This window comes from Lithobates pipiens, unplaced genomic scaffold (assembly GCF_037356315.1).
Source record: "Lithobates pipiens isolate NorthernLeopardFrog02 unplaced genomic scaffold, aLitPip1_a1.2 Scaffold_16, whole genome shotgun sequence".
Lineage (NCBI taxonomy): Eukaryota > Metazoa > Chordata > Amphibia > Anura > Ranidae > Lithobates > Lithobates pipiens.
Window position 1 is genome coordinate 589,425,882 of NW_027507748.1, and position 22,773 is coordinate 589,448,654.

Genomic DNA, 22,773 nt, shown 5'->3' on the forward strand with positions numbered 1-22,773 from the left:
AAGCCATTTCCAAAGCTTTGGGAATCCAGCGAACCACAGTGAGAGCCATTATCCACAAATGGCGAAGACATGGAACAGTGGTGAACCTTCCCAGGAGTGGCCGGCCGCCCAAAATTACCCCAAGAGCGCAGCGACGACTCATCCAAGAGGTCACAAAAGACCCCACAACAACGTCCAAGGAACTGCAGGCCTCACTTGCCTCAGTTAAGGTCAGCGTTCAAGCCTCCACCATCAGGAAAAGACTGGGCAAAAATGGCCTGCATGGCAGAGTTCCAAGGAGAAAACCACTGCTGAGCAAAAAGAACATCAAAGCTCGTCTCAATTTCTCCACAACACATCTTGATGATCCCCAAGACTTTTGGGACAACATTCTGTGGACCGATGAGACAAAAGTGGAACTCTTTGGAAGGTGTGTGTCCAAGTATATCTGGCGTAGAAGGAACACTGCATTTCATAAAAAGAACATTATACCAACAGTAAAATATGGTGGTGGTAGTGTGATGGTCTGGGGCTGTTTTGCTGCTTCAGGACCTGGAAGACTTGCCGTGATAAAAGGAACTATGAATTCTGCTGTCTACCAAGAGATCCTGAAGGAGAATGTCCGACCATCTGTTCGTGTACTCAAGCTGAAATGAACTTGGGTTCTGCAGCAGGACAATGATCCTAAACACACCAGCAAGTCCACCACCGAATGGCTGAAGAAAAACAAAATGAAGACTTTGGAGTGGCCTAGCCAAAGTCCTGACCTGAATCCTATTGAGATGTTGTGGTATGACCTTAAAAAGGCCGTTCATGCTCGAAAACCCTCTAATGTAACTGAATTAGGACAATTCTGCAAAGATGAGTGGGCCAAAATTCCTCCAGGGTGCTGTAAAAGCCTCATTGCACGTTATCGCAAACGCTTGGTTGCAGTTGTTGCTGCTAAGGGTGGCCCAACCAGTTATTAGGTTTAGGGGACAATCACTTTTTCACACAGGGCCATGATGGTTTGGATTTTTTTTCACCTTTAATAATAAACACATTCATTTACAAATTGCATTTTGTGTTTACTTGTGTTGTCCTTGACTATTGTTTAAATTGGTTTGATGTTCCGAAACACTTAAGTGTGACAAACATGCAAAGGAACAGGAAATGAGGAAGGGGGCAAACACTTTTTCACACCACTGTATATATATATAATGTTTGGGGTTCTGAGTACTTTTCTAGTAAAAAATACTGATTTTACCTTGTAAGCAACAAGTGTCAAAAATAGGCTTGGTCCAGAAGTGGTTAGTAATAAAGACACATCTGTTTAAGCAATTTTGCTGAAAGTTTTCTTCATCACATATTCACCATTGTGTGTCATTTATTATTAATTACGTTTAATAATAATTTTCATGCTGATGATACATCAGCAGTGGTAGGCTTTATATGTGTTCAGCTAAGCACTAGTTTTTTTTGGATTTATGCACAGGTTGACTTAGCGCACTTTTCTTTTGAATGTTTTACCATTTATGCTGGTGTGAGATCACCATCTAATGGTGCAGCCGTTCTAGTTTCACAATTTTACTATTCTTGCATAGTAGCGCTCAAGTATTCCATACTGTTTTACTACCGCTTTAACTATGGTGACCGTTAGTATGATGGATAGGAGAAGCAGGGCACTGACACAAAACATTTCAGGGTGTCCATGCAGGCTCCATGTACATTAATATAAATTAGAGCTTTTTCCTTTAAAAAAATTCTGGCACACGTTGTCATAGTTTTGGGAAACTTGGCCCAAAATGTATACACTACTTTCCGAAGAAGCTTCATTAAATCAGATTTTCAGTCTATTTTTATACTTCCTTATAATAGCTTTTTCGCTCCCTTTTTTTCTAGATTCTAGTTCCAAATATCTTTTTTATTCATTGGTCTTCTCCTCTTCCTGCTTCCCTCTTAGGAGAATGACATCAAAACTGTACTCCTGTTGACTCTTGGGATATTTCCTCAGAAATCACAGGAGTCTTCAGTCTTCAGGCCTTTTTTTTTTTTATTGTGAAGAGAGGAGAGCTGGAGGGTGGAGGGGAGCTGAAGGAGGGTGGAGAAGAGCTGGAGGAGGGTGGAGGGAAGCTGAGGGAGGGTGGAAAAGATCCCCATGACTAAGCTCTGAGGGGTGGAGTGAAACGCGTTGGGAGCATGGCCTGGTCGGAGTACAGGCTGAGGTTGCAATTCATACACCCAGCATAGCAACAGCAGAGTCCGTTCTTTACTGCCAGTGATTGTAGGAGGGGCTCCCTCCCTTGTCAGCACTCCCAGCGGTGGATGCTTGGGATTCACATCCCGTTCCAGCGAGCTTGAGTGGCACACAAAGCAGTCCAGGGTCGCAGAGTGCGGAGAAGAGCAGGAGGAGGATAGAGGGAAGCTGAAAGAGGGCAGAAAAGAGCTGGAGGAGGGAGGAGGACAGGCAGCGATGGGCAGAGAAAGGCAAAGGATGGATGGAGACAATGTGTAATGCGCAAGCACGGACTGGCTGTGCACCACAGAGACACGTCATGAATTTCTCTGAAACCTGAGGGCACTGGCTTCAGCCGCCCTTAGTTAAAATGGCCACCGTGACTTATACTGTATGGTGAGTATAATTACAGCCTGCTTTTTACATTTAAAAATGGTAGAATTAGAACAATGAATTGGATAAGTCACATCATTGAGGTTTTTACATGCTGCATGTATTTTTTATACAATTTTTAAAGTGTGACTGAAGTTCCTCTTTAATTACATACACAGTATTCACAAAGGAATGGCAGGCTTTGGAGAAGTGTGTAGATTCGGAAGGTCTAAGGCCAGAGTAATGGGAAAATGAAAGGTTTACTAGTAATGTTTTAGTTATAAGTGGAGCCATGGCATCTTATATATCCCAGATTCTCCAAAAATGAGATCTATCCACCATAATTTCCTGACTCCCTTCTTATCCAACTTGGAGTTTTAGGTGTCCCTGCCAACCTTTGCGTTTTTCAGTTCTTCAGTTTTACATTTCTCATAACATTAAAAAAAATAAAAAATCCAATAAAGAGAGTGGAAAATCCTCATAATATCCCCAGCAGGTGTGCAGACCGGTGAACTCAAGAACTGAGATCTTAGCTGTCCGCAAACATATACTAAAAACTCTAATAGTTTTGGATGGACTGAACCTTTAGGGTCCAGGCACACTGAAGCTAATATATAGCCATTTTTGAGAGTTTGGGCCTTTTATTTAACAGCCCATAAACTGCCCTCTATGTTATCCTTTGTGTTCATGTACATATGGACGTTTTTAGACGTTTATCAACAGTGAAGTTTATGGGCTGTTTTCTGAACACTATAAAATCGCGCTCAGGAGTTGTTTTTCTGACCACAAAAACCGACAAATGCTCATAAATGCAGATAAACCCTCAAAAACATGGCTCAAAAATGGGAAAAGAACCCGCTAAAAAAACGCTAATGCGGAAAAAAATGCTAAAAACGCAAATAAACACTATTGCAAAAAACTTTAACAAATGTTGAAAGACTCACTGCAAAGCTACTGGTGTTTTTATAATGTTATTTTAAGGTCTAGTGTGCATGGAGCCTAAATAACCTTAATCTAGATAATCAGAAGTATGGAGGGGGTATGTATGTAGCATGGGTCTGTAAGCGTCACGAGTTTCCTTAGGACACTACCACCATCAGCCTTATTACATAATATGTTGACATTTAACTTAGCTGTCATATAACTCGTTGACAAGCTTAAACAATAAAAGGTCACATCCCAACAGCAAGCATCCACCGCCAATATTTATCTTAATGAAAAAGATGCAGCTGCATTTGTCTACAATTTTTTGCAAGCTATCTTCTGAACAGTGTCACTTTTATCATCACCAGCAGCAAAATGAATACTCGTGTTCAGTAGATACCACTCTAAAGCACGTAATCCTTCTTCATGCCTGGATCCTAACACTGCATGCTACTATGGCACACAAAAACAAAGACAAATAGCTTCATCTTATAGGCAATTAAATGGCATGTCAATCCGACGTTGTATGGAGTAACAATTCTCCACAAGAGTCAGAACATTAATTAGATGGTTTGGTAAATTTTAGACAGTTGTCGATTGTTCGTTGTTTAGAGATAAACTGATACTTGCCTTGCACTGTCCAGTGGATGGATTTACTAGGAGCATCACAAACATTATTATTATCATTATTATACAGGATTTATATAGCGGCAACAGTTTACGCAGTGCTTTACAACATGAGGACAGACGGTACAATTACAATACAATTTACCCTCTTGCCGACCGCAATACATATACATACATTGTAGTTTTACAAGTGGTTTACTAGGATTATGGCTGACGATATCAGCCATAACCCTGGTACCATTTTTTACAGTCACCGGCTGCCTCTCTAAGGAAAGCAGTTTTTCGAGTGGTTCATGTAGCTTTCAGAAGCTCTCCAGTGTTTCTCTGGCTTACCGTTTCCACCGGTTCACCCGAGAAATGATCCGACGGTGCCACCGGCTGGTCACACAGGTGATCAAAGAGTAAATCCTCTTTGATGACCTTGGAGGACCGGAACGACCTCATGCCATCCCTTCCATTCCAGGCTAGAAGGAAACTACTTTTTTTTTAACTTTTGCTTTTAAAGGTAAAGAACAGATTTGGGGTCTTTTTAACTCCAGATCTTTCCATAAAGAGGACCTGCCATCCTTATTTTATTACAAGGGATGTTTACATTCCTTGTAATAGGAATCAATTTTTCTTGAATGTTTATCTTCATAATCTAAGGAGCTAGGTTGTATTGGGTTGTAGAGTTCAATGTTCATCTGTCAAAAAAAGATCAGGCAGTACTGTCATGATCAAGCCAATACTGCCAGTTTCAATGCCACACAGCTCTGTCCACTCCCACTTCCTATTGGTTTTGCAAGTCACCCTAATCCAGAGTACCCAAAGGCCACACTAAAGGAGGTTACTGCTGGTGAGTGATGACATCACAGCTTTTTTTTAAAGAAGTTCCAAAATTCTGGAGCAAGGTATAGAAAAAATACCAACAACATCATTTTTTTTTAAACAAAAGCCAATAGGCAATAATTGGTAGCAAGCTATACCTAGTAGCTTCTGTGGGGAATACACAGAAATTCTCGTAAATTTTGGTAACAGAAGCCTGTTACTAAAATGATTAGATTATCCCCCCACCACCACCCACAACACCCTTGAGCTCAGTGCTACTTGAGAATGCCTATATATATATATATGGTGAGCTGTGAGGTCAACATCCACACTAGTTAACACTTGATCTTTTTTAGTCTACACACTGCACCAAAGGAGGTTCAACATTGCCTAAAGATACCTAAGCAAGGAGCAAAACATGATTACATGGAATTGTACTTTAAAGGGCCCACTTACACCACATCCTTTTGGCTGCACTAAGCTTTTTATGCACTACAAAAAGTACTGGCTTCTAAAGTGAAAAAAAAAGAACATCAACGGAACTTGTTAAAAAACTGGATGTCAACTCCGGTGCATTTAATGCACGTGAATGTGAACAAAAAACAGTGTGGTGCGTTGACTCTCATAGCATTTCACAAAATACACATGGAGATGGCACTTTTAGGGTACATTACATATTTTTTTTCTATGTGTGACTACTGTTCTACTGTAAAATCACTACAATGATATCTGCTGTACACAAATGCACCAAGTTAATGGAGAGTGTGTCAGACATGCTCTGTCCACTGGAAATGCATATAGAGTGAAAATAGAATCTTGTCAGGGCTGGCCGCTCAACCGCCAGCTAATTACCAGCTCCTATCTCTCCACAGTTACTCAGCTTTTGATGATATCCTGCTCGTCAGTCCTGCCTACTTAAGCCGTCCAGTCCAGAGGAGCTCTGCCTTCACCTTGGTCACGTCATAGAAAATATCTCCTGCGATCCTGTTCAAGACTTGCTTTGCTGACATCCCTTCTGCCCCAGATCCTGCTCGCTGTTCCACTAGATTGATCCCTGACTTCTGGCTTGGCTGACATTTTGACTATGTTTGTTCTATTTAGTTTTATTATTAAACAAGTGTTATTTAACTGTACTTCTGTCTCGGCCTGATTTCATGGTTTCTGACGGATCTACAGTAAAACTGAGCAGATACCATGTGTATGGGCATCTTAAAAGTCTTGGTGCACCTAAAATTGGCATTTCAGTCTAAGGTAGATAATAGCAGGTTGAATCACATACTCTATCTCTCCTAAGATGAGAGTTTTGGCTCCTTAGTATTGTGGTATATGTACCTGCCATGTGCATTAAAAAGAGTCTCACTCTTTTCACTTGAATTCACTTTTTTTTTCTTTTAGATTACTTAGAAATGTTATTCTTTAATAGGAGTGAAAGTTGGTCATGGGAGCACCATTCGCGCAATATCAGCACCCGAGAGGTATACGAAACCTGTTGGGCAATGTAATTGATTTGTGTTGATCTGTATATGATGGACTTGTATAAATTCAAAATCACTTTAGTCTGAGTTTACATAGGACTGAGGACTCTCTCCTCACTCCCATGTACCAGTGCTAGGCCAAACACCAGGACTGATACATGAGAAGAAAGGGAATGAGTCACAAGCTTCTCCATACCTGGAGAATCTTGGCAACTGATTTTTCAGTATCAAGATGAATGGCTTGGGGGTGCTGGCAGGGGATATAAAATGCTCAATCATCATTCAAATCACTGTAACAATCATTTAATGTTTAAATATACAGTTTATAAAGGATGGCACTCAGCTAATTAAAACAGGGGTACTTAAATGTTTCAATCTGGGAACCCAAATAAGAAAATTGTTACCTTACCAGGCTCCAACGAGAGAATTAATTTAATAATAGTAGCAAAGCTACACAAAGTCAAATCAGTGGTTGTATAATAATAATAATAATAATAATAATACCCGCATTGCACTCAATTTAGTACGTTATATGCCTCTGTGCTATCGATGGGCTAAATCACTTGCCACTGATTTTGAACTTGGACAAACCAGGCTACACAGTCAAAAAGTGAACCATCGCAAACACATCTATGACCCAATATGACCCATAGTTTATGAAACACTGTACTAAAGCTTTAGTCCACCCAAGTGTAATAATAATTTAATAGTGGACGCGGGTTGACCTAAAAAGCCCCTGGCAAGTAAATGTGTCTTGGATACTCCAACTGTAAGATCTCAAGGTCATAAATTTGACTCTGTTACTGTCCACCTAGGGCAAGAGTCTTCATAAAATAAAATAAATTAAAAACCCAACCATGTGAGTGATACCCCCCTAGCACTAACCAAGGCAGGCATCCGACCTGAGTATTGAAGCACAGAGATCTCACCAAAAGTATCCCCAAGAGATTTAAACAGCCTTCTGGTGGAATAACTCTCCAAAAACAGAAGGATCTGGCTGGAATATACTGAATCTTTACGGTTACAGCATGTAGATGTTACTAATCTAAACATTAGGAAATATCCATAGATGGAGCGAACCTCCACCAATCTGTAGAAAAGCAGCCCATCGTATTTATGGAGAATCTGAGTCTTCTGAGAGTGTTTACAGAAAAGAGACAGGAAGCTTACACTGGTGTTATGTTTTATGTAGGATGATGGAAATTTGTGTATATACCGGGGCTGCCACTGCACATCACTTCTTCCTGAAGGACCCCTACAATCACGTCACTGACCGCAATGTCTCTCCGAGTATACACAGGACATAGCAGTGGCTGCATTAGTAACAGACCCCCTCAGTTCTAACTCAGCTAAGCGAATACTCAACATAGTTTAATCCGTACACCCACCAGAACAGGCCTTCCCCAACCACACTCTTGCTATTCATATTTATGTGCAGAAAGAGTTATTAAAAGGCCTCTTTGTGTACGCAGATTGTGAAGGCCAAAAAAGTCAGATATATCTACATACAGGGATGTAAAATACTTCTTCTTCGTCTTTACAGACGGTAGCCAAATACTAGCTGACATCTTCGTAAGGATAATCGGTTGGAAGACATAGGGTTCACTTCACTAATGGTTACGACATGAGATAACACGGTCATGACTTATTTGCATAAATGATTGCATGCGGTAAAAAAAAGTTTAATTCATTAAAAGAAAAAAAATGGTGCCGTATTTAATGCTAAATTAAAAATATGCCGGTAAATATTGCAGAAAAACCACGTAGTAAGCTCTTAAATCCAAAACAGAACACCAGGGTTTTGAAGCAGGTATCACATGCGTTATTTTGTCAGAAACGGCATTGGGGGTGCCCCCCCGCCCAATAGCTGGTTGCTAAGAAGCGGGCCTGGGAAGTCGGCCGCCGCGTCCTTAACAAAGGATGACTCATTAGTTCCCTGCATGTTTTCTTTACATTCAGTTGTAAGCAGGCAGATGTTGAGTCATCCATTGTTAAGGACGCAGTGGATGGCTTCCCAGCCCGCTCCTTAGGAACCAGCTCAATGTGATAAATTATCACATGAAAATATGCTGTAATTACCAATTTATCGAAACTTTAACGCAGCAGTTATTTACCACACAATTCTTAGTGAATTGAACATTTAAACAATTGTTTCCACATGCGTTATTTTACCGCATTTTTTAAGCGCTATTTAATTCTTAGTGAATTGACCCCACATTCCCATACTTAGTCACATCTGAATCTGCCACTGATTACTATGCAACTCACCCAAGTAAGAATGCGCAGAAGGGCTGTTTATGTTCAGCCCCCTTTCCTTTCCTTTTTGTCAAATCGGTGCCTATTGGTGGCAATAGAAGTGTTCCAATTGGTGCGACGCCGACTTGGGTGCCGCACCAATTTCCGAAAGTAGTTTCTTCACTACTTTTGGTGACTTCGGGGGCAATTTCAATAGACATCTGTTCATGAACCCGCACAGATGTCGTTCAAGTTGTCCCCGAAGTCGGACTGAAATGCGGCTTTGAAATTGTGCAAGTTCACATGAACTTTATAGCTGTGTTCAGTGTGAACGAGGGCTTAAAGTGTTACTAAACTAAATTTTTTTTAATTAAAATAACAAACATGTTATATTTACCTGCTCTGTACGGTGGTATTGCTCAGAGCAACCCCGATCCTCCTTTTCTGGGGTCCCCTGGCAGCAATCTTGGCTCCTCCTCTTTTTCTGTGGGACTACCATAGCCAGCTGCTGGCTATGGGGAGAGTAGTCCCTGCGTTCCCAACCTGTGTGTCTACAGAGTCAGGCTCCATAGACTTACACAGCAGGACTTAGGCCCGCAACCCCACTTCCTCTGATTGACAGCAGAAAGAGCCAATGACTCCTGCATAGCTCTTAAAGAGATTTTTTTTTTTTTAAACAACAAAATTATTATTATTTTTTTTATTGAATTTTAGTGTAAATATGAGATCTGAGGTCTTTTTGACCCCAGATCTTATATTTAAGAGGTCCTGTCATGCTTTTTTTTCTATTACAAGGGATGTTTACATTCCTTGTAATAGGAATAAACGTAACATATCTTTTTTTAAAAAGAACAGTGTAAAAATAAAAAGTAAAATAAATCATAAAAAAAAAAAAATTTTAACGTACCCATCCGGCCGAGCTCGCGTGCAGAAGTGATCGCATACGTGAGTAGCTCCTGCATATAAAAACGGTGTTCAAACCACACATGTAAGGTATCACCGTGAGCGACAGCAATAATTCTAGCTCTACAACTCCTCTGTAACTCAAAACATGCAACCTGTAGCATTTTTAAACTTTGCCTATGGAGAATTTTAAGGGTAAAGGTTTGTCTCTAGTCTACGAGTGGAAGCAATTTTGAAGAGTCACATGTTGGGTATCAATTTAGTCAGCGTAACATTATCTTTCACAATATAAAAAAAATCAGGCTAATTTTACTGTTGTCGTATTTTTTAATGCAAGATGGTTGTAAGACCTCTGCGCAAAAATACGGTGTGTCAGAAAGTATTGGAACGACGGGCATTTTATTCTCTAGGGTGTTAGAAAAAAATATATATAATATTTGGGGGTTCTAAGTAATTTTCTAGCAAAAAAAAAATTTTTAACACCAAATCTCAGAAAGAGGATCGGCCCCTAAGTTAATAGAAGATATGAGAGCAGCAAGAGCAGGGGCGGATGCTGGTACGAGCAGGGAGGGGGACAGAGGAGACACAGACATGGAAGAGCTGTGGAGAGCAGGCTGCGGATGATGGAATCACGCAAACTGAATACGGTGTCAGGGCTCAGCAGCCATGATTATCGTGGTCTGTTTGCAGAGGGGAGGGTATAGCTAGGCAGGATCAGCCAGGTTTTTTTAGGGTATACAGAGGGCCAAATGACACAATACAGGCCCTGTGCTGTATGACATGCTTTAGGGGAACAGGATTTGTTTTTTTTGTTTGTTTTTTTTGGGGTTAACAAACACTTTAATGCAAGCAATGCATCAAGGTAAAAAACGTTTTTAGATTTAATAACATTTTAAGCTCAGTTTGTCATTACATGTCCTGTTTTTCTCCTAGTAAAATATATTTCAGCAGTTACTGTGTTGCCTAGGAAAGCCAGGTTCAAAGCAATAATAAACATGCAATCATGAGCTGTTAAAATGTAACAACAGTCACAGATCTTCTATATTACTGTAAAATGTCTGTCACTTATCTTTAGTCTTTATTTTCTTTGTTTTTACCAGGTGATCTCACCAGTAAGGGCCCATTCACACTAGCAACTGCATGTGAATCGCACAGGAACGCTGTGCGGTTCTTGTGCAATTCACATGCAGTTCTGTGCAGTATGATTTCAGCCCTTTTCATTTTGAATGGGCTGAAATCGCACCACACCAAAAGTAGTGCATGCACTTCTTTTTGAAACATATGGCAGCCATGGTACTTTTGTGCCATGCAATCCAGTGTAGGCCGATGCGGGCAAACACACTGCGTGTACGACCTATGTTTAAGGTGATATAAATTTTGAACTGATACCCGTACCAGATCGCAACGGTAGTGCGTTTGGAACGCAGTGCCCAACAGGAGTGGAGCTTTCCCGCACTGCATTCTAGTGTGAATGAGCCTTAAATCTGTTAATTTTCAATGTCCTTTAACAGACGAAGCTCTCCCGCAAAAATGGCAGTTAGAAGGTTGAGACAAACCATTTATCATTGACAGGGGTGCTTGCAATGGTCAAAGTTTATCCCTAAAAGAACAAAAAAAACTTTTGTTGTAACTGCTTATAAAGTAGAGATCCGCTTTAATTTGTTAATCAAATCATCTAAATGCACTGATGCATTTTACATCTACCGGTAAATCGATTACGGTACACATCCAAACAAATGTCATGTTAGAATACAGTGTTGCTGACACTGTCTGTGAAAACTGCACAGTTCTGTAAAACAACATACATCTTAAAGGCATCTCCTAAACATGTATGTTAGAGGGTTGATGTTTTTTTCCATTCTGCCCCCAAAATCACATTAAATACCCTTAAATATGGCCAGAATGTAGTATGGAAATTCCCTCAGAGACTTCAATAGGATTTGCAGCTAAATTTAGGTTTTGTGGATTTCCAGCAGGATTCAATGAACTCCCACAAATCAAAGCAGAGCAGATTTTCTTTTCTTTTTTTATATATCCCTAATATAGTAATATGCAAGTATGGGCACTTCATGTATATTTACCATTAGAGACTTTACACAAAACTATTTTATTTTAACATTAACACATACTAAATGGTTAAGCTTAATTTGTTAGTAAGGTTGAATAAAACAATTATTGCAAACAATAGTAAAAAAAAAAAGCAACGTATCTCTTGTGCAAGTTTAACTAAAAAAAAAAAAAAAAATTAAAGGACTATAAATTTCTTTTAAAGTACCCTTCAGCTCCTGTCTGTGAGTGCTGGATACCAGACTTTATAGGATTGCTCATCGTAGCCTTGTTTACATCCTTTGGTACTCCTGATAAGAGCAGTGTATTCCAAGAGATGATACAATATCTATGTGCCATCCATATGTAAATGCACAAAGCTACTCTTGCCTTGGGGGAGGGGCACAAAAAAATTATAGGGATGACAGGGGTGTACACTGTCTATAATTATGTGCCGTTTACTTTTATCTTGGTTGTGGGCACTCAAGAAATCTGAGACAATAGAGGAGTACGTGGTCTTTTATCTTGGGGCGCACTCTAAAGAAATCTAGGGACGATAGGGGAGTACACTGTCTATGTGCCATGTATATGTATGGTGCACAATGGTACTCTTATTTTTGGGTGGGCAGTGGGCACTAAAGAAATCTGGGGACAATAGCGGAGTACACTGTCTATATACTGTATATGGGACATCTGTATGTGTGTGCAGAATGCTACTCTTATCTTAGGAAGGGGGGTACTAAAGAAATCCAAAGGACATTAGGAGAGTATTTAGTCTTCATTTTGAGGATGCACTGAGGAAATCTAGGGACAATAGAGGAGTACACTAAGGCCTGAGAAAGGAGGCGGACCCCCGAAATGCGTTTCCACGTCCAAAGCTGTTCAAGTCGGGTTCAATCAATGGGAGGGACCTCCTGCCAGCGGTGATCTTCCTGCCTGCTGGCCAAATTTATTTAAGGCTAAAGGCGAAGCTGAGTGGTATTCTTACATTGGATTACCTTTATGCGCTTGCACTTGACATGTGAGTGAACATTTTTAGGTATACTTACAGATTTTACGTTTTTATAATACTGCGCTTAGCTGCTTCCTCTGTTTCTTTTTATTATTTTTCTTGGAGATATCCCTTATCTCTTAATATTTAGCAACAAGTTGACGATTCAAGACTGAGAGCCCATCCTGCATGCACCTGACCACTGATTATCCTCCAAAAGAGACTCCCCATAGCTTGGACTTTTGTAACCTGTTATCTGTTTGTATGTGATCTCATGCACAAACAGTTTTTTTTTCCCTCTGATTAAAGAGTACATTATCTATATCGATATACCGAGTGTATGTATGTGCAAAATGGTATTTTACTATTTGAGGGCACTAAAGAAATCAAATGTACAATTGGGGAGAATGCTCTTTATAGCTATCTGCCATCCATACCTATATACATGATTCTACTCTTATACTGGGAGACGGGGCGGTATTAAAAAAAATCTAGGGACAATATTGGATAACACTCTCTATATCTACTGTGTCATCCATTTGATTGTGCATGATTGTGCTCTTATCTGAGAAAGGGGGGGGGGGGGCACTAAAGAAACCTGGAGACAATAGGAGAGTACAATGTCAATATCTATGGGTCATCCATACATACTATATGCATTCCTTAGCTTGGGGGGGGTACTTAAAAAATCTAGGGGCAATAATAGAGCACAATATCTAAATCTGTGTCATCCATATGTTTGTGCCCAGTGCTATTTTTTATTTTTTTTATTTTAAGGGGGTACTAAAGAAATCCACCCTGACTGATGGACTTTATATGAGATCCATTATCTGGCGGCATCTGTTGAGATCTTCTCTGAGTTGAGCTGTGATGATCTAATAGCTCTGCCTTCCCACAATCTCCATCCATCCACCAAACATCATCATCTTCTTCCCATTCCCTCTATACCCCATCTGCCATCCAGACTGAACACAGACAACAAGCAGAGCCTCGTCTCCTACAATAATACAGACAAAAGACTGGGACAAATATTTATATAATCTTATCCATCTATTATAATAGTAATAGATACTCATATTGTAGTAATAATAATACAAATAGATTTCTCATCACATGTTAAAAAAAAATAATGTCCCAAACTTTAACAAGTTTTATCTGGGAATGTGTTGAATATTGAGGACAGATGCTGGTGACAGACTTTGCAGACTCTGCCCATACACAATGGGGTGAGTTTACAAAAGGACAAATAGCCTGTTCAATTTGCAAGGGAATTCGCTCCAGAGTTTAGCAAATGAGGTGAAACTTTGCTTGCTAAAGAATATCTAGTTACATGTAAGGAAAAAAAACACACTTTTGCACATGATTGGATGATGAAAGTTAGCAGAGCTTCCCCTCATTTACTAAGCTCTGGAGTAAATGCCCTTTCAAAATGCACAGTAACCCCTAAGTGTCCCAGCAATCCTCTCCTATATGGGATACGTCAGAGATTTCACATCTGTACAATTATTAGGAGAGGGATCAGTCCCAGAAATCCTCCCCTATATTGGATATGCAAGAGATCACATTTGTACAATTATTAGGAGAGGGATCAGTCTCCGCAATCCTCCTCTATATTGGATATGCCAGGGATCACATCTGTACAATATAAGTAGGGGAGAGATCAGTACTAGCAATCCAATCCTCACCTATATTGGATATGTCACATTTGTGCAATTAATAGGAGAGGGATCCAGTCCCAGTAATTCTTCCCATACATGCAGTATGACAGGGATAACACCTCCGCACGATACTATTAGAAGAAGGATCAGCCCCAGTAATCCTTCCAATATGTGCAGTATGGCAGGGTCCTCCCCTATATTGGATATGTCAGGCATCACATCTGTACATTTAATAGGAGAGGAATCGGTACCAGCAATCTCCTCCCGTATATTGGATATGTCAGGGATGTCACATCTGTACAATTATTAGGAGCCAGAGAGGGATCCAGTCCCATTAATGGTTCACATATATGCAGTTTGTCAGGGATCACATAAGATATGTACAATTAATTGGAGAGGGATCCAGTCCCAGTAATCTTTTCCATACATTTAGTATGACAGGGATGACAGCTCCGTACAATACTATTAGGAGAGGGATCAGCCCCAGTAAGCCTTCCAATATGTGCAGTATGGCAGGGGGTGGATATGTCAGGGAATCACATCTGTACAATTATTAGGAGATGGATCGGTCCCAGCAATCCTCCCCTATATTGGATATGTCACGGATTACATTTGTACAATAAATATAGTAGAGGGATCTGTCCCAGGAATCATCCTCTATATTGGATATGTCAGGGATCACATTTGTACAATTATTAGGAGCCAGAGAGGGATCCAGTTCCATTAATCATTCACATATATGCAGTTAGTCAGGGATCACATAAGATATGTACAATAAGAGAGGGATCAGCCCCAGTAATCCTTCTAATATGTGGAGTATGGCAGGGTGCCCCCCTATATGGGATATGTCAGGGATCACATTTGTACAATAAATATAGGAGATGGATCGGTCCCAACAATTCTCCTCTATATTGGATATGTCAGGGGTCACATCTGTACAATGAATATAGGAGACGGATTGGTCCCAGCAATCCTCCCCTATATTGGATATGTAAGGGAATCACATCTGTACAATAAATATAGGAGACGGATCAGTCCCAGCAATCCTCCTCTATATTGGATATGTCAGGGATCACTCTGTACAATGAATATAGGAGACAGATCGGTCCCAGCAATCCTCCTCTATATTGGATATGTCAGGGATCATTCTGTACAATGAATATAGGAGACGGATCGGTCCCAGCAATCCTCCCCTATATTGGATATGTCAGGGATCACTCTGTACAATTAATATAGGAGACGGATCGGTCCCAGCAATCCTCCCCTATTTTGGATATGTCAGGGATCACTCTGTACAATGAATATAAGAGACGGATTGGTCCCAGCAATCCTCCCCTATATTGGATATGTAAGGGAATCACATCTGTACAATAAATATAGGAGACGGATCAGTCCCAGCAATCCTCCTCTATATTGGATATGTCAGGGATCACTCTGTACAATGAATATAGGAGACAGATCGGTCCCAGCAATCCTCCCCTATATTGGATATGTAAGGGAATCACATCTGTACAATAAATATAGGAGACGGATCAGTCCCAGCAATCCTCCTCTATATTGGATATGTCAGGGATCACTCTGTACAATGAATATAGGAGACAGATCGGTCCCAGCAATCCTCCTCTATATTGGATATGTCAGGGATCATTCTGTACAATGAATATAGGAGACGGATCGGTCCCAGCAATCCTCCCCTATATTGGATATGTCAGGGATCACTCTGTACAATTAATATAGGAGACGGATCGGTCCCAGCAATCCTCCCCTATTTTGGATATGTCAGGGATCACTCTGTACAATGAATATAGGAGACAGATCGGTCCCAGCAATCCTCCTCTATATTGGATATGTCAGGGATCATTCTGTACAATGAATATAGGAGACGGATCGGTCCCAGCAATCCTCCCCTATATTAGATATGTCGGGGATCACATCTGTACAATTATTAGGAGCCAGAGAGGGATCGGTCCCATTAATCGTTCCCATGTGTGTAGTGTGTCAGTGATGTCACATCTGCACAATCCCCCCCTATATTGGATATATCGGGATCACATCTGTATAGAGGTTGGATTGGGATCAGTCCAAGCTCCATCGTCTTCTGATCGCAGTCGCTCCATGTGTCCCCATACACCATACAATCCAAGCCTACCATGTCATCATTACACAGATCACATGTCTGGGTCCCTGAAAACTTTCCCAAAGTCCTCCAAGTAGGAGGACACTTCCAGCCCTGAACAGGTTAATGTACGGAATTCGGGACTAGGTGACACCGCTGCTCCCCCAAGCTGAAGCCAGCACACGTCATGTGCAGATGTGGAGTCAGTACCTCGGTCAGATGCATTGTCCTCTTGGCCCGTCCAGTGTCCGGTCCTCTCACCGCGCTGCTCCCCGCACAGCCCATACAGGACGAATAGCATGACCCGACACCGGGCACTCCGCACCGCACACCGCTATACAGTCCGCACTCTGCTGGACAGCGAGCACAGCTCCGCCTAGGGGCGGGAGAGGAGGCTGCACCCTTCACCTCTTACTGCCTGCACAATGTCTGTGCTCATTAGATGATGTACAGTCACTCTCCATTATATAATGACAGCTCACTCCATGTGCTGCTCTATCTCACCCCTACATTGTCCATATACATCACTCCATTTATTTATCATTTCTTCCCAAAGTCAATCTCGCTTTGTGTTAATTTAGAAAAGAACAACACGGAGATTAAAGTGACACTAAACTCTGGTTTAAAAAAAATATATGTGTGATTAGATCTTCTTGTGTATGTTCCAACATCGTGAATTATAAAATGTAAATATGCTTCAAGAATCTTGCTTATAAAAGCGCTTCACCCGAAGTGATAAGAAAATGCACTCACCAGATCGCCCAGGCCACAGAGTGAGCACAAAGCAGGATGGTTTTCAGAGAGAAACCCTGGATTCAATGGTATATCCCCTTCACGTATCTCATTCCAATCCAACAATCATGTGTAGAGGAAGCTGAATTCCCATCCAATATGCAGATTTTAACCACTTTCGGACCGGACCATTTTGCTGCCTTAAGACCAGAGCGCTTTTTTGCGATTCGTCACTGCGTCGCTTTAACTGATAATTGCGCGGTCGTGCGCAATCAAAATTGACATCCTTTTTTTCCCACTAATAGAGCTTTCTTTTGGTGGTATTTGATCACCTCTGTGATTTTTATTTTGTGCGCTATAAACAAAAAAAGAGCGACAATTTTGGAAAAAAAAAATTATTTTTTGCTTTTTGCTATAATAAATATCCCCCCAAAATATATTTTAAAAAAAATAATTTTTCCTCAGTTTAGGCCGATATGTATTCTTCTACATATTTTTGGTAACAAAAATCGCAATAATCGATTATTGATTGGTTTGCACAAAAGTTATAGCATTTACAAAATAGGGGATAGTTTTATGGCATTTTTATTAATAATTTTTTTTTATTAGTAATGGTGGCTTTCAGCGATTTTTATTGTGACTACGACATTATGGAGGACACATCGGACATTTTTGACACATTTTTGTGACCATTGTCATTTATACAGCAATCAGTGCTATACAAATGCACTGATTCCTGTGTAAATGACACTGGCAGTGAAGGAGTTAACAGGAGGTGGCAGTGTAGGGGATTAAGTGTGTCCTAGGGGCGTGTTGCTAACTGTGGGGGGCACAGGGAGCAGAGATCAGTGTCACTTGTTGCTAGGCAGAACAGGGAGATGCTGTTTATATCGTCATCTCCCCGTTCTTCCTCCCCATGAGACGATTGCGGGTATCTCTGCAGCGATCGAGTCCGCGGGACCCGCGATCGGACTCACGGGGGTCCCGACCAGCACGCACATGCACTGCCGGCGGCACGCACGTGATGGCACAGCGGCAAATTCAAAGGGACGTACCTGTACGCCCAGTTGCCTGTCTGTGCCATTCTGCCGACGTACATCGTCGTGCACCAGTTGGGAAGCGGTTAAATGTAGGTGACTTCACATTATGTATTCTCCACTGCATATAACCAACTTGCATCAAGTATGTCTGTGAAATGGCTCCACCACAAAGCAGGATATAGTGTAATACCATTTATATTTTATTGCTTATGTAGCAGCCATAACCAGTTGCAGGGCAGCCTTGACCTAATGGGCGTACCAGTTACCTTCTCATGGCCTGCTCTTCCACGTCTAGGGGTTCTCAGGGTTGATACGCAATGACTTGAACACTGAAACAGATGAAGTTCTCTTTAAAAGGTTTTATTTTGCATCAAGAACCTTCAAATAACACAGTCTCTTAGGGAACAGAGGGCACGGGTGAAGAATTCAGGCACCTTGAAATACAGGTCTAGCAAAGTCTCTATTTCCACCCAGAGAGTAGCCACTCGCAGCTGGGTACTTCAAGGCTGAAAAGATCTCTAGCCAGAGATCATGGCAGTCAGCACGTTGACTCAAACTTGATAAATCAACTAAGGGTGAACAGGAACCTTTTTCCGCCGTACCTGTAACGTTTCCTGTCTCCTCAATGGTACTGGAAAAGTGTGAATTCGCCAATGTCTTTCCCAACTCAGTAACCAGGCACTTCTCAGGATGCCACTTGCCGGCCCTCCTCCAAAGAGTCCTCCTCCGGTCACTTCAACGAGCTGTGGTGTCCCTCCAAGCCGAGAGCACACCTGGACACATTGAATCCTCCCTCAGTTACTGCGCCTCGGGCCAGTAGGTTCCGAGACTCGGGAATAGACGGATCACCACCCAGATCAGCCAGGTCCATCAGGGGCCACCAACAGGAACATGTTGCGGGATGTCGAACACTCCGTGACCGGGACCCCTCACGGGGCTACCACGGTCCTAGAACTAGAAAAGACCACATGGGTCTCACGAACAACTCTCCCTCAACCACGTGACCCACACCACTTAAGTACCCACTTCCCAGACTCCTCAGTGAGCCCCGGCACTGCCACTGATTGGCTCCGAGTAGGCCGATACCCAAACATCCAACCGGACCTGGTTCTGGCCTGTCATGTGTACCTCACCGTCCACATGACCAGGCAGAACTTCTAAACACAGCCTGGCCAGACTGGTGTTAAGGCCCACCTACATAATCAACCTTTATTGTTCTGAGGCAAAAACTAAATGTACATGCGTATGACATTTTGTCCAAAATGTCATCCGCTACACTTAAAATAGCACTTACATAGTCCAGCATAGGATCACAGCTTTCCAAAGGGAAGTAAAGAGCTCCTAATGTTGTATCAGACCTCACTTATATGCATTTCACGCCAGAGCGCGCATCATCAGGAAGTAAAAGAGGGTGTCACGTCACATTCGGCTACCCATCACATTTGGCTACCCGCTGGAGTGTGCATGCGTGATTCCGCCATATGCGTTCCAACACGGGGTTGCTCGCCTTGCTTCGCTTGGCATAATCATAATCTAACTCTATGTCCACTTGGATGGTGGGACTTGAACCTGGACTCAGGGGTGGAATGCATATGGCGGTGGCACGCATGCGCAGTCCAGCGGGTAGCCAAATATGATGGGTTGCCATATGTGACTAAACAAGGGCAAGCAGCCTCTGTGTCTACGGTCAACCGTGGTGGTCATGGACATGGTGCATCCTCTGCAGGTGGCCGTGAGGCACGCTTGTCCTTTTTTCTGCTGCTGGCCGTGTTATTGAGCCACAACATGCAGAAGAGTTGGTGGAGTGGATAAAAAGCCTTCCTCATCCTCCTCATTCTCTGTTACTCAGGCTCAGAGTAGTTTGCCTTCCAACGCAGCTGCCAAATCAGCCTATTCCACCGACTCCTTGTCCACAGTCACTCCTTCCGTAGCCCCACCATCATGCATGGAGGAGTCGCCAGAATCATTCGACCACAGTGTCGGGCACTTACTGTTGGAGGAAACGCAGCAATTTGAAGGCTTTGTTGTTGGTTCACAGATTGAGGAAGGGAGTAACATGAGCCTAGAGAGAGGGGGTGCCACAGAAGGACAAGAAAGCAGTCATGTTCCCCCAGCTGCAGCATACTGCCAAATTTTCTCCAATGACAAGGAGGGAGGGGATGATGAGGTCACTGACTGCAGTTGGATGCCTGAGAGAAGAGAGGAGGAAAAAGAGGAGGCACAACTCCAATGAAACAAGATGTCCTCTAGGGGGCAGCTTAAAGGCAGCCGTTCTATCACATCCAACCGCAGAGTTCTGCAGGTGCAGGGCACTGCTGACTCCCCGTTGACTTTAAAATGTTCCTTGGTATGGGCCTATTTGAAGCCATAGCCGGGCAACCACAGTCTCCCCCTCCACCGAGCGGAGGGGGAGACGAGGGGGAATTTGATCCCCCGCATCACTGAACCCTGGGACAGGTAAGTGTCTGATTATTAAAAGTCAGCAGCTGCAGTATTTGTAGCTGCTGACTTTTATTTTATTTTTTTTAAGCGGAACACCACTTTAAGGCAGAACAGTGGGAGGAAGAGGAGGACTTCCTCACCTCTCAAGGCCCCCTTTATCCAGATAGCATTCCTGAGAGCCCATCAAACACACAGGAAGAAGAGGAGGATTGTGTCTGCGGCTGAGTGTTATCCACTACATCCATGCTGTCTTGTGATGGTTTTCATCCCAGAAACCCAAGGGTTTGTACGTGGCTGGGAGGATCCTTAGTGACCCAGAGGACTCAGAATTGAATGCCTCTGCAAACTTACGCTGCATGGCCTCCCTGATTCTGCAAAGCATGCAAAAGGACCCTAGGATTTGTGGTATCAAGGAGAGGGATCATTACTAGCTGGCAACCCTCCTTGATCCACATTACAAGGGTAAAGGTTGCAGAACTCATCCTGCCTTTGCAGAGGGAGCAGAGGATAAAACATCTCCAGGAGGCCTTGAAGAAATGGTTTGTGCAATGCATTTCCAGTCCCTGGGAGGTTACAATTTCCTGGTGCTGGACAACGTGTTGCTGAGGGTTCGTTCAGTCAGAGGAAGAGTGGTTGAGAAGGTGGCCGGCTGACCGATGCCTTTGAACAATTTTTCAGTCCTCAGCGCCAAGTTCTGATCGGTTCAAGCAACCATCGCCAGCGTCAGCATTATATGGTGCAGGAATATCTAAAGGTAAGAGCAGACTTGGAGACCTTTCCAACAGAGCATCCACTGGGTTACTGGGTCTTGAGGATGGACCACTGGCAGAACTTGCTCAATATGCAATTGAGCTACTGGCCTGTCCTGCATCCAGCGTGCTTTCTGAATGCACATTCAGTGCTGCTGGAGGGTTTGTAATGGATCAAAGAGTGTACCTGTCCACAGACTCTGTTCATAGGCTCACTTTCATAAAAATGAATCAGTCTTGGATCAGCAGCTATTAAGCACCTGATGCTAATGTAACTGATTGAATTTGCTATGGATGTGGGATCCCTTCAAGACTGCCTATGCTGACTATCCTATTCCTCCTCAATCATGATGATGCTAGCTTCTAACAATATTTTTGGTTTAGGGCACCACCACCACCCAAGGCCCAACTTTTCTGCCCCTGTTTAACAGGGGCATGTAAATACAGTTTTTGATCTAATATTTCAGAGCAGGGCCTGTTCCTGCACTCAACAAGAGTATCTGTGAGTGTTGTGGCACCACCACCACCCAAGGCCCCATTTTTCTGCCCCTGTTTAACAGGGGCATGCAATTACGATTTTTGATATAATATTTCACAGCAGGGCCTGTTCCTGTGCCCAACAAGAGTAAATGTGAGGGCTTACAGTGTTCTGGTGCAATTGGATTTAGAAAATGTTGGGGTTGTTGTGGAAACAAGACTTGGTGATAAAGCATCAGTGGAGGTACTTTTTTCCCATAATAACTCTTACAGGAGTGGATTTTCCTTCCTAGGGGGAGATTTCCTCTCACTTTCTGTTGTCTCAATCCGTTTGTAAGAGTCGTTTGTAAGTCGGACGTTTGTAACTAGGGGACCGCCTGTACTTACAATGTTTGATATAATATTTAACAGCAGGGTCCGTTGATGAGTCCAACAAGAATATCTGTGAGGGGTCACAGTGTTGTGGCACCACCACCACCATCCAAGGCCTAATTTTTCTGCCCCTGTTTAACAGGGGCATTTACGTACAATTTACGTACAATTTTTTATATAATTCTTCACAGCAGGGTCCGTTCCTGTAGTGAAGGCTTACAGTGTTCTGGTACCACCAATACCGAAGGTCCAATTTTTTGCAGAGGCCATTCAGAGGCCGTTCAGAGTATATAGTTCCTGGGGGACCCCTACACCATTTTTAAAAAAAATTGGGTTTGGGGTTCCCCTTAAAGAGGAAGTAAACCCTTTCAAACCACTTTGACCTACAGGTAAGCCTAGATTAAGGCTTACCTGTAGGTCCAAGCAATATCTCCTAAACCTATATGGTTTAGGAGATATTTGCCCGAAAATGGGCACCGCTGTCTACGGCGCATGCGCCGTAGACAGCGGCGCGCAGGCGCACTAAATGCGGCAAGTCCAAGAATGGATTTGCCTAATTTGTCGACTCCCGTGCGCATGCGCGGGAGTGACGTCATCGCGGCTTCGCCGAATG

At 42.5% G+C, this 22,773-nt stretch overlaps 1 protein-coding gene across 1 annotated transcript in view; it reads right to left on the reverse strand.

The window, feature by feature from the left end:
* The window catches only part of TNS2 (tensin 2), a 275,183-nt gene extending 258,468 nt beyond the window's left edge, over positions 1-16,715 (reverse strand). The window contains exon 1 of the mRNA XM_077483895.1: positions 16,559-16,715. Within this exon, the coding sequence (XP_077340021.1) occupies positions 16,559-16,633 (75 nt within the window). The 5' untranslated portion in view covers positions 16,634-16,715. The remainder of the gene's footprint in view (positions 1-16,558) is intronic.
* Between the last annotated feature and the right edge of the window lie 6,058 nt (positions 16,716-22,773).